The 12,494-nt window shown below is 37.4% G+C and overlaps 1 protein-coding gene across 3 annotated transcripts in view; it reads left to right on the top strand.

Moving 5' to 3' along the window:
* Positions 1-8,495, top strand: part of SF3B1 (splicing factor 3b subunit 1) — a 61,358-nt gene extending 52,863 nt beyond the window's left edge. For 2 of the 3 annotated variants that reach the window (XM_045480615.1, XM_045480616.1), the window contains 5 exons: positions 1,297-1,417; positions 1,709-1,840; positions 2,954-3,226; positions 5,616-5,832; positions 6,122-8,495. In XM_045480615.1, the coding sequence (XP_045336571.1) occupies positions 1,297-1,417; positions 1,709-1,840; positions 2,954-3,226; positions 5,616-5,832; positions 6,122-6,280 (902 nt within the window). In that variant the 3' untranslated portion in view covers positions 6,281-8,495. Of the gene's footprint in view, positions 1-831; positions 902-1,296; positions 1,418-1,708; positions 1,841-2,953; positions 3,227-5,615; positions 5,833-6,121 lie in introns of those variants that run through there. The other variant, XM_045480617.1, reaches the window with a different exon arrangement.
* The last annotated feature ends 3,999 nt before the right edge of the window (positions 8,496-12,494 follow it).

Genomic DNA, 12,494 nt, shown 5'->3' with positions numbered 1-12,494 from the left:
TTTAAACAGAGAAAAGAGGGCAAGTTTAGGACCTGTAAAGAGAGGTGAGGATAGTTACCAACTCAAAAAACTTTGAAGTCATGGAATAGAGAATCCTAATAAAAACAGTGTCTCACCTGAAACGTATTTGAAGGGTGTGAGGAAACAATGCTGAAGTTTTAGTTTTAGGAGACGAAATATTCTTTATTTCTTTACCCTTGAATTAGTAAATGATTATGGCAGGTTTTTCTGTTTGCTGTCATGTTTCAGGAACATAACCAGAGAGAAAAGTGGATTTATCAAGTTGTTGTTTCATTTTTATTTATATCCAATTCTTTATCCATTCAGTTTTCTAACCCAAAGCAAAACACAAGTACATTACAAATGCCCCCTTGGGTATGGAGAGCAAAGCTTTCATTATTTAAGAAAATTATGATGTAGCAAACAAATGGTCTCTTCTCTTTAATCTTTACTGTAGTTGAACATGACTTCTGCAAAAGTAACTTCTGTATGGTTAAGAAGAGCCAAAATAACCTAGCAGGAGGTCAGAATAGCTGACTGATAGCCACTGTTTTTCTCATTTTAGTAAGGGGTTTTTATGCAGTATAGGAGATCTTTGAACCATTGCAATGACATGTAATCCCCAATTTAGCCCTGTCTTCTATACTTGAAGATAGCTACTTGCCAAAAGTCAGTTACTTGGCCACTTAAGGGGCTCTGGTTTGCAGGGAGTTGTAAACCATATTGTTGGTCAGGGATACATGGGAAAAGCAATGGAGAGAGAATCAGAACAAGCAGTTCTAGTTAGAGCAAGAGCCCCTGCCAGCTGCCTCCTTTTTTCTCTCTTCATAGGTGTAAATACCATCCAAGTATGCCCTGCATTGCAGGGAGACTGGAGATCTGTTTGTTTTGCAGTTAAAGGGTAAGGGGGCCCTTTCTGGAAAATTTTGCTTTAATTTACATGTCTGCCTCTGGCTTATATTGTTGTGTATGGCCGGAACATAAACTGTCCCCATATTTAAATATGAGTGTACAAATACATTTCAGAACCAAATAAAACTCTTCTGTTGTTGAGTATCCATCATTTTTTAAATCACTTCACTAATTTCTTTTCATTTCTATGCATAATCAGAAGTTGTTAATAAAAAGTTAAAAACAATTCTGAGTCTGGTCAGAATATGGGGCTTTTTCTTTCCATAGGCAGCTGTAAGTTTATATTTATGCCTAGTCATCTATATTACATTGCTAAGTAAAAGGTAAAATGAACAAGTTATAGTTCAAATGTTTATTGATAGTGTGTTGACTTCTATTAAATAGGTATGCATAAGATGACCCCACCAATTAAAGATCTCCTGCCTAGACTCACCCCCATCTTAAAGAACAGGCATGAAAAAGTACAAGAGAATTGTATTGATCTTGTTGGACGTATTGCTGACAGGTAAGCAGATTGCCTAAACATTTTTATGAACAGTTACCGGTTTTTACGTTTAGCTGCTTTTTTATTCACTTTGCAAATATGCTTAATGTTGCTAATACAAACATATATGGTAAGACTATCCAGTGAAATGTTCTGTGAAATTTCAATTTGAGATGGTGATTAGAGGTGGCAATATAATTTTTAAGATTACTGCTTAAACTGAGTAGATAGTCATGTTTTGAGAACTGAATTTGCAAGTTTACCTTCTAAAATTTCTTATTATCAGAATTAACTTTTTTCTTTTTAAATTAGGGGAGCTGAGTATGTGTCTGCGAGAGAATGGATGAGGATTTGTTTTGAGCTTCTGGAGCTCTTAAAAGCTCACAAAAAAGCTATTCGTAGAGCCACAGTCAACACATTTGGTTACATTGCAAAGGCCATTGGGTGAGTATTACTTTTATGTATGTATTTTTAATTTTGTAATAAAACCACTGTGTTGAAAAATGCTTTTATTTCTGTAGTAATCTCTAAAAGTGTGGTGTGAATAATGCAGGTGAGAAAGCATATTGTTTAACACTGACCTCCAGTTTTTGAAATGTTTTCTTAAATTTTAAATTGAATTAAAATGTATGGAGAGTTTTAAAATTTATTTTAATCACACCTCAGGTATTTTCAGAAAGGAAAACAGTACCATCTTTAGAATAATTTCAGATTTTAGCTGGTCCCTTTCAGGTATTGTTTAAAATATTAAGGGCAGTTCTTAATAAAACAATGAGCATAATTCAGGTCTCATGTTAATACTTTGTGTTTTTAAAATATTTTTCTAAAGCGAATCCACAGACAACTGAAATTATAGCTAGTAGATAATTTGTGGTTATTTGCTCATCTCATCAGAACCAAACTAGAAGAAGTAGTCATTGTACAAAATGAGATACCACACATACATGTGGTTTAATAACAAAATATTTTTAAGCAATAAAACATAATAAAACCCAGATTAATTAGAGTCTCCTTACCCCCTCCCTGTCTTTTGGTAACAGTAGTAGAATAATTTATTTCAGCGGTGGTATAGTTAAGACTTTTGCAATGAATAGCTTTTGTGCTTTTTTAGCTTCAGTGTCTGTGGTGAAATAAATGCTTAGTGAATAGATGTTACAAAGGTGTGTGGGCGGGAAGGCAAGAAAAGGAAGGTAGATTGTGTATTGAGGCATGAGAGACCACAGTTTGGATACTACTGCCTAGCTCTGGTGGCCATGTTTTGACCAGTCTAGAATTGTTCAGTCTAAAACTTCTTTATATTTTAGGAAGTTCACTAAAGACTAAAAATTACATTTGAAAATTATTAACCATTTGAATTTTTTTCTTCAACATATATTTTAATTTGATGAAGTTTTTAAGTAGAAATAAGTACCAGTGCTAAGTGACATTATTGTATTTAATCATAAAATTACAAAGTTGCCAATAATTATTTACCATAAAGTTTTATTCCTTTACATTTTTTTCTTTCCAAAATTGACTTACAATCTGACAGATTGCTGACACATTTATTTTTTTCAGTCCTCATGATGTATTGGCTACACTCTTAAACAACCTCAAAGTTCAGGAAAGGCAGAACAGAGTTTGTACCACTGTAGCAATAGCTATTGTTGCCGAAACGTGTTCACCCTTCACAGTACTACCTGCCTTAATGAATGAATACAGAGTTCCTGAGCTGAATGTCCAAAATGGAGTCTTAAAATCACTTTCCTTCTTGTTTGAATATATTGGTGAAATGGGAAAGGACTACATTTATGCTGTAACACCGTTACTTGAAGATGCTTTAATGGATAGGTAAGTGACCTGAATTAAATGCAAGAAAGAAATAGTTATAATTCTTTCTTTGTTTTAGAACTTATTGAAATAATTATTATGTAACCTATTTGTTAGTGATGCAGTTAAAGAAGGGGGAATATGAGACTGAATTTTTATGGAAGTGAACATGACCATTCTCTCCAAATAACATGTATGCTATAGTGGATCCCCAAATTTTCTTTTTTAGGTGCTCCCTCCCCTTTTAAGCCCCCCTTTCATATCTTTAGACTAAATACATTTTGAAAAGCAGTGATTGGTAAACTTTTGTTTTAAAAATTAATTGAAGTCATGGGGTGCAGGGGCAGTTCAGTTGGTTGAGCATCCAACTCTTGATTTCAGCTCAAGTCATGATCCCAGGATCATGTGATGATCAAACCGCAAATCCACGCTTAGCGTGGTGCCTGCTCGGGATTATCTCTCCCCTTGCTCCTCTTCCCCAGGTGTGTACTCTGTCTCTAAAATAAAGGACAAGGAAAGAAATTAATTAAAGTCAAATATAGTTGGAGGAAATGATGAGCATGAGCTTATTGGTGTGGCAAAGAGACCTGATCTATTTAGCTTTTTATTAGTGCATGCGAAGCAAAGATTATTATTAGGCTTTGTAACTACTGAACATAGTTATATTATTCCCATTTTAGGCCCCCAGTTATTCAGACATTGACCACTGATACAGGACTGCTTGAGTTATTTGATAGATTCCTGATACCTTTAACTATCTGAACCGACATACAGCTTTAAACACCAAAGTAATTCATGTAAAGAAAGGTTCAGGGTCCAGGTAGTAAGGGAAGGGGTGCTTGGGTAGCTCAGTCACTTGAACATCTGATTTTTGTTCTTTGGCTCAGTCCATGATCTCTCGGTTCATGAGTTCAAGCCCCATGTCGGGCTCTGTACTGACAGCTCAGAGCGTGCTTGGGATTCTCTCTCTACTTCCCCCTCCCCTTTCTCTCTCTTTCTCAAAATAAACAAAAAAGTCCCAAGTTGTAAGGGGAAATGACTGTTTTAGCTCTTTATTTTTCAAGAAAGATAAGGTATCCAAATTAGAAACAATTCAGTTAGTTTTGTGTACACATTAAAGTTACTTATTCATGACGTTCCAAAAGGGAGGCTTAGCAGGATCAACAAGTTACCAACAAGGTATAAATGCATGCAAGACATAGAGACAGACTAAGAATCAGGTTCTGTAAAAGTCTAGCCACCTGGGGCCCAGTAAATCAGAAGCATATTGTTCCATATTCCTCAGTGAGGTGTGCCTGACCATCAGAGTGCAGCCATCAAAGTATGTGACCTGCAGTTAAAATTTATATTCTATGTACTATTTTTTTCTTAAATTTTTTAAATGTTTATTTACGTTTGAGAGACAAAGCATGAGTGGGGGAGGGGCAAGGAGAGGCTGCCTGCTGAAGCAGGCTCCAGGCTCTGGAGCCCAACACGGGGCACGAACCCATGAACTGGGAGATCCTGACCTGATCCGAAGTTGGCCACTAAACTGACTGAGCCACCCACGCACCCCTCTGTGTACTATTAAGTTGAGGTGTAACTTGTCAAAAACTTCCAAATGAAAAGAAATAATACCTTTGGGAAATTGATTAATGAGGAATGCTGCTTTACTATAAAGTGTACTTGATTAAGTGTTGTTATAGTAAGTAAGAAATAAGGATGCTTGCAAGTTCAGTGTTTTTTCTTCTATCTTTAAGGTGTTGTTACCTTTGAGGGCAAAGTGTATGAACTTGTTGTTTATACTCATCACCAACTTATCTGATGTTTTTCCCAGCTGAGTCACTGTAGAATAAATAACTCCATGATTTGTCATAAATTCAGTTAACATGGGAGATGATAGAATTCTCACTCTGTTGGTTTGAAAAAATTTTTGGTCCTTCTCCCCAAATTGCATTTTTGAATGAAACTTAAAATTTACAAGGGAAGGGTTTTAATTTTAATTTAGTTGTCTCTTATATAGCAGTGTTGAATCACTTTTCAAGTCTATTAAATTGATAAGAGTTTAAAATGAGATTACTGTTATTCATATCTAAGAGTCATGTATCCCCTCTTTAGTAGCATACTAAAAGTGCACTGCACAGGGCTCTCTTGCTCATATTCCTTTCAAAGGTTAATTGGGAATTATTTATTTTTGAGCCACAGTGAAGTTTGCATCATTAAAGTAAAAATTCTCAAGGGGAATCCTGAATCTGATACAGAATGTTGTATATTCTAAAGGCATTTTATATCAGGTACATAAAGTATGAGATGTTTGCATTTGTTCTCTGCATTGAATTTGTAATTTAGTTTCTAATTAGGACAGGTAAGTGTTTCCTGTAAAACTAAAACCATTTTAACAAGAGGGTTGTTCTTTTTCCACCTGCTACAGGGACCTTGTACACAGACAGACGGCTAGTGCAGTGGTGCAACACATGTCACTTGGGGTTTATGGATTTGGTTGTGAAGATTCACTGAATCACTTGTTGAACTATGTATGGCCCAATGTGTTTGAGACATCGCCCCATGTAATTCAAGCAGTTATGGGAGCCCTGGAGGGCCTGAGAGTTGCTATTGGACCATGTAGAATGTTACAGTATTGTTTACAGGTAAGGTTAAGATTTTTAAAAGGTTACTCCATGAAAAAAAAATAATTTAGTTGAATTAAGTCACTGTTCTTAATTATGAGTAGGCTAGTTTGTACCATATGGGAACACAGTTGTGGGGGGGAGAAGAGATTAGATTTTGTCTTAGCTTGTTGCAATTTTGTGCCTTTGTCAGGTTTTTTTCTCTTAAAGAGAAATGTTTGGAATCCCGTCTTTAAGTTTGTTGGTTAGTTGTGCTAAGGTTATATATGTTATTGAAAATTGAAATAATATAACCTTCTAATTACTCTAGGGTTTGTTTCACCCGGCCCGGAAAGTCAGAGACGTGTATTGGAAAATTTACAACTCCATCTACATTGGTTCACAGGATGCTCTCATAGCACATTACCCAAGAATCTACAATGATGATAAGAACACCTATATTCGTTATGAACTTGACTATATCTTATAACTTTATTGTTTATTTTGTGTTTAATGCACAGCTGTTTCACCTCTTAAACTTGCTTCGATTTGGTGATGTAAACTTTTAAACATTGCAGATCAGTGTAGAACTGGTCATAGAGGAAGAGCTAGAAATCCAGTAGCATGATTTTTAAATAACCTGTCTTTGTTTTTGATGTTAAACAGTAAATGCCAGTAGTGACCAAGAACACAGCGATTACACACACTATACTGGAGGGATTTCATTTTTAATTCATCTTTATGAAAATTTAGAATTCATTCCTTGTGTTTAAAGGGAATGTTTAATTGAGAAATAAACATTTGTGTACAAAATGCTAACTTGTGTGTGTTTTTTGAACATGACTTGTAAAATGCGGAACTTTGATAAAGTATTGGTTTGTGTAGAGTAAGTGGCTTAATTTTATTTTCTGTTAACCTGGTTTATAGAAAGTAGTTAGCAGAATATAAACTATATAAAGTGATGGCATCTTTGTCCAATTCCATTGTTCTGTTGATAATGACATCAAGAAGAGTAGTAGCTTTGGGGGTGTTCACCTCAAACTAGCACAACTGTTCTATCACCATAGAGAATATAGCATCTTTGCTAACCTGTATTGAGTAATAATATTTTGCACTTACATAGCGCCTTTCATCTCTTGATTTCTCAAAATGCTTTATGAACATGTTTAGGAGAAATGATTTAAGTCATATCTAACTCTTGAGTCTGTGTTTAGAAAGTGGGTAAGGTATCTACTTTGAAACTGCTTTCTACTTAAGTATTGCTAATAGAATAAGACAATCTTTGGGCTCTTTCCCATGTCATAAGCCAGTACTCAACAATGTATTCAGTAAATACTTGTTGAACACTTAAACTGTATACCAGCCACTGTGCTTAGTGTAGGGGATGCAAAGGTGCTTTTGACCTGCCCCTTGCCCTTAAGAAATGCAGTATAATGGAAAAGGGGAGACACATCTAGTTGCGTATTACGTACTGTGTTATTACACAATTGCAGCAGCTAAAATGTCTAGGTTTGCTTAGATCTATAGATGTTAAGCATAAGTTGGAACACCATTTAATTTTAGAGGAACTAAGCATTAAGGTAGTGCTTACCATATTTTGGCAACTACTTTAAATATATTTTCAGCTTTTCCCAGAAATCCGACCAAAAATTTCTTCATTTTAGTACTTTGACTACCCATAGCAGTTTTGCCTCCTTATTTTAGTACTTTGGTGAACTCGAATGGGAAATGAGATTCTACAGCAGAGTAAGCATGGGATGGCGATGGCTCTGCTACTTTAAGTAAAACTGTTACACTGTGACTAAGGAGTTTGTGCCTCCAACCGTTAACACTTAGTGCTTCCTGTGTTGGAGGCTTACATGACAGTTTGTAATTGGCTGAATTTTACAAAATGAATACTGAGCAGTAAAGGACTCTTCAGGCAGAAGTCGTAACTCCTTATTGTTCCTTGTGTAACATTGTGACAACATGTCAGCGTGTCCTAGAACACGATTTTCCAGATCATCTTTTTATTCTTTGAAGTTTTTGCAACAGTAGCTCCCATTATAACTTTACATCTTACAATTCCTTGTAGTTTATGTCAAGTGACCTTCAGTAATTTCTAATCATGAAAATTGCAGAAAATGGTTTCGAAGCCAGAATTTGGTTTTAAACTGGTCTTGGAAAAATTTAGTTATATTTTCACCTCAAGAAGTGGGGTAACTTCAATTTTCTTGGGCCCTTCCTGTTTATGGAAAACATACCTGCTTTGTAGTGGCAAAATGGAGCAAAAGAGACCGCTTTATATGACTTTTACTGATGCAAATCATTTGAAGGCAGGTGAGGGAAATACAGCTATGACCTTAAAGGATGGGACCAAATAGAGGCTCATAGGTGTTTGGATAATTTTATATGCTTATTGAATAAGGAAAGCATTTTGTGATACACTCATGTGAAAGACGCTATGTGAAGTTTTAACTCGTTCAAAGACTTTCTCACTTTCTTTTGGTGTTTCTTAAAGCCAAACTTAAGCAGGAAGAAAATGTTCTTAAGGGATGACAGTGGGTGGGTTTTTCTGTGGGCTTTTGTTGGTTTTTCTGTGGGCCCTCTAATGGAATTGATCTCTTTGGCTGTTCAATTTTTTCATATTGTATTTTTAAAATTTGTTGTACGGTGCCCTGTGAGCATCAAGTACCACCAGATGAATAAAACTTATTATATCTAAAGTCTTAGACCAGTTTTTAATCTTAGTTGACTATCGTTGTTGCACTGCAGTGTTGTGGTTGTGCCATTTAAATAATATTGCTCTTTGGGTGGTTTTCCAGAAAAGGGAACTTCATAATGAAAAATCAAGAACTTTTTCTTTAAATTAAGAAACTGAAAACAATAGTGCCGCCCTATCTATGGGTTTAATTGCTTGACTCTTTGGTTTCTAGTGCTTCTTAAATCCCTTAGGTTAAAGGAAATAGAAACTACAGCTATGACAATTTTTCAGTTTTGGCATACTGACATTTTCGGTCAGATAACCTTTTCATTGTAGGGATCCTGTCCTGACAGATGCCAGTAGCACCCACCCCAGTTGTGACAACTAAAAATGCCTCCAGATCATGCCTCGTGTCCCTTGCAGGGCAAGATTTCCCTAGGTTGAGAACCATTCAGACTTGTTTAAACAGGATTCATGTGATAAAATTAAAGCATGATGTATAAAGCATTTTCATTTTGGGCAGCATTTGCCTAGGAAGTGACTAGAAATACTATTTCACAAATACTTAAACACCTACCTTGGGTTAAGTGCCACACCGGTGTTGGGGAAAGCAAGATGAAAGCATGTAAGATGCCAACTGACCTCAGGTCCTCAGAGCAGCTTGTGGTCCAGGTGGAGCCAAGTGTGGAGTGCAGGGGCAAGAGTGCCAGTGGCTCAGTGTTCTACTTGGAATGCAGTTGTTCAAGGCCCAGCTTGTCACCTGTTGGGAGGAAGAGGCCAGGCAGGGAATGGAGCCTTTCCCCTTTTTAAAAGAGATATGGATGGGGCGCCTGGGTGGCGCAGTCGGTGAAGCGTCCGACTTCAGCCAGGTCACGATCTCGCGGTCCGTGAGTTCGAGCCCCGCGTCGGGCTCTGGGCTGATGGCTCAGAGCCTGGAGCCTGTTTCCGATTCTGTGTCTCCCTCTCTCTCTGACCCTCCCCCGTTCATGCTCTATCTCTCTCTGTCCCAAAAATAAATAAAAAAAAAAAAAACGTTGGAAAAAAAAAAGAGATATGGATATGAAGCCATAGATTTTAAGGTGATATGATAGAGAATTTAGATTTGCAAGGCAGTCAAGGTTTATAGGCAGGAGGGAGTAAGTAAACTATAGGAAGTGTAGGTCAGCGACATTTCTAGTGTTCATTCTAGGAAAACTTAAAAATTCTTAATAGTTTATTTTATAATCTAAAGAGACTATGAAAGAATATGCTTATGTATCATATTGGACATAAGCTTTTTTTTTTTTTTTTTAATGGCCTAATACATTTTTTTTTTGGAAGGAGATTTGTAGTAAGTTAGTGAATGAGAAACTGAAGGAGATCTATAGTCTGAAGTCTTACCCTGGAATACGTTTGTCCCGGGCCAGAAACTCACAAATAGGAAAAATTGTTCATTGTTTCTGTGTCTAACTGTGCTCTAAACTTTAAAATTTCAAATATTGAGAAAAGTTGGAAGAGTGGTACAATGAACACCTGTCAGTGTATCCTCCACCGAAATCCAGCAATTAAAATTTTGCTAAATTACTCTATTTTTTTAAATAGTGTATTTTTAGGAAAGTTTTCTGTCAGTGTTACTATAGAAAAATTTGGAACTATAAAACAAAAGGGGGCTGATGAACAAGAGAAAACAGACAACTGAGTTTCTTGTGGAAAGAGGTGGAAGTCAGGACGCAGATGGATTTTCTTGGACAGGAAGAGAACATCTTTCCCTGAGTCCATAAAGAAGGCAGTGTGGTGGAATGTAGTCATGAAAAATTGCCCAGGGCCTATCAAAGCAAAATTTAAACAGTTTTACTGCTGCTTCACAAACAATTAGACCTCAATGAGGAAAATGAAACTTGAATAAAAAATTCAAAACACTTGAAAACCTGGTGACGTTTAGCCACTGGTATCTATAGTAGGTTACATATATAATATGCAAGTGCATACTCAGCATAATTTTGATCACCAAATGTGATTACACATTTGGGAGGAAAATCAGCTAGCACTAATAGGATCACCAAGGAAGAACTGTTCATGTGCTTAAATACCTAGGGCATCACTACTCAAAAGTGCAGTTTGGAGATCAGCAGCATGGTGTCACTTGGGAGTTTCTTTAGGCTTCACCACAAACCCACTGAATGAGCATCTACATTTTAGTAAGATCCTCAGGTGATTTATACATTCATTTAAGTTTGAGAAGTGATCGTCTAGGAGACCACTCCATTCCCAATGTAGTAAGGATATGGTTAATAAGAGACGGAAATACCCATTGAGGTATGGAAGTGGGCCTTATAACACACAAGAGGTCGTCAGGGTACTCTCAGGATGGTACATTACTGAAACCTAGGTGAAATCAAAAGGGAAGGAACAAAAGGAGAAATTTTGTATAAAATCGATTGCTTTTTAAAACAATAAGCCTGTGCTGAGGACTAAAAACTTGTGTCCCCTAAGACCCACATGTTGAAACTAATCCCTAATGGGATGGTATTAGGAGATGGAACCTTTGGGAAGTGATTAGGTCCTAGGGTTGGAGCCCTTGTGAATGGGATTGGTGCCCTCATAAGAGATGTGAGAGCTGACGCTTTCTCTCTACCCTCTGCCTTGTCAGGAAAAGATGGCCACCTTTAACCAGGAAGCAGGCAGGCCTGCCCTCACCAGACACTGGATCTTGCTGGCTCCTTGATCTTGGACTTCTCAGGCTCCAAAACTGTGAGGAATGTTTGTTTAAGCCGCCCAGTCTAGGGTGTCTGTTACATTCTGCTATAGCAACCTGAACTAAGGCTGGTTAGGTCAATGCAGTTAACGAATGTATATCCACATTGCTTCTCCTCCTATTGACTAGTTGACACTGGTTGGAGAACTGTGGACCGAAGAGATGGAGGTCATTCTCTAGCGGCCAGTATGAGCTAGGCCAGAGCCACAGGGCGTATTAATAATCTTCTCCCTGGGGGCACCTGGGTGGCTCAGTTTGTTGAGCGTCCAACTCTCGATTTCGGCTTGGGTCATGATCTCACAGGGTGTGGGTTTGAGCCCCATGTCAGGCTCTGGGCTGACAGTGTGGAGCCTGCTTGGGATTTCTCTCTCCCTCTCTCTGTGCCCCTCCCCCTGCTCGCACTCTTTCTCCCTCTCAAAATAAGTAAATAAATAAAAAAAAGAATCCTCTCCCTGCCTTTACCATGTCCCAAGGGAGGAAGAGAACAAGGAGTCAACAAAGTATAGGCTTACTAGTTGGCTCTGGAGTTTGTCATATCCAAGTTATAAATCCAAGTCCTGGATTCACACTTAGTGACTTTGTGACCTTGGGCAAGTTATTTGACCTCTGTCTGCTTCAGTTTCCTAATTTGTAGAAGAGGGATAATGGCACCTACTTTAATAATTGGTGGTCCTTGTGAAGATTAACTGAGATAATGCCTCTAAGGCAAAATGCTTAAGCATAGTGCTTAATAAATGCTGTTGATATATTGTTTTTATTATGAGGGAAGAGAGCTCGGTTGTGATTGCTGAAATCAGAGAGATTGGTAGGTGGCTTGAGAAGAAATATTTTGGAAACAAACTCTTGAGGACATAAGAGAAGAAACTCATCAAGGATAGAAGAGTGCCTGATAGTATTGCAGGGTATTCTCTAATATTGCTTAACAGCCCAGGTAGATGGAGAAGGTACTGGGTTGGATTGGTCTGCAGGTGCAGCAGAAGTGAGAGGTTTAGGGGGTTGGCCTGACTGCAGTTGAAGTCTTGAAAGTACAGATTTGCTGTTCAAATCTTCAAATTATTTGAGAAAGAACTGGTATCACTCAGCAGTTAGAAGAACACTCTTCAAATTTTATTTCTCTGGAGATAGGTGCATGATTCTGCCTCAACTACTTTCATGAGATATGCAGCCCAACATATTTTTATTTTCTTATGGGCAGTTTTACATTTTTGTCACATTGAATAATCTTGAACAAATGGCCTATTTGGCTTTTGAGTTTATGAAATCATACCTTTAAGGGGATTTGAGAAA

Source organism: Leopardus geoffroyi, chromosome C1 (genome assembly GCF_018350155.1).
Source record: "Leopardus geoffroyi isolate Oge1 chromosome C1, O.geoffroyi_Oge1_pat1.0, whole genome shotgun sequence".
Classification (NCBI taxonomy): domain Eukaryota; kingdom Metazoa; phylum Chordata; class Mammalia; order Carnivora; family Felidae; genus Leopardus; species Leopardus geoffroyi.
The sequence above is the reverse complement of the archived record's forward strand: the minus strand, read 5'-3'. Positions and strand labels throughout refer to the sequence as shown.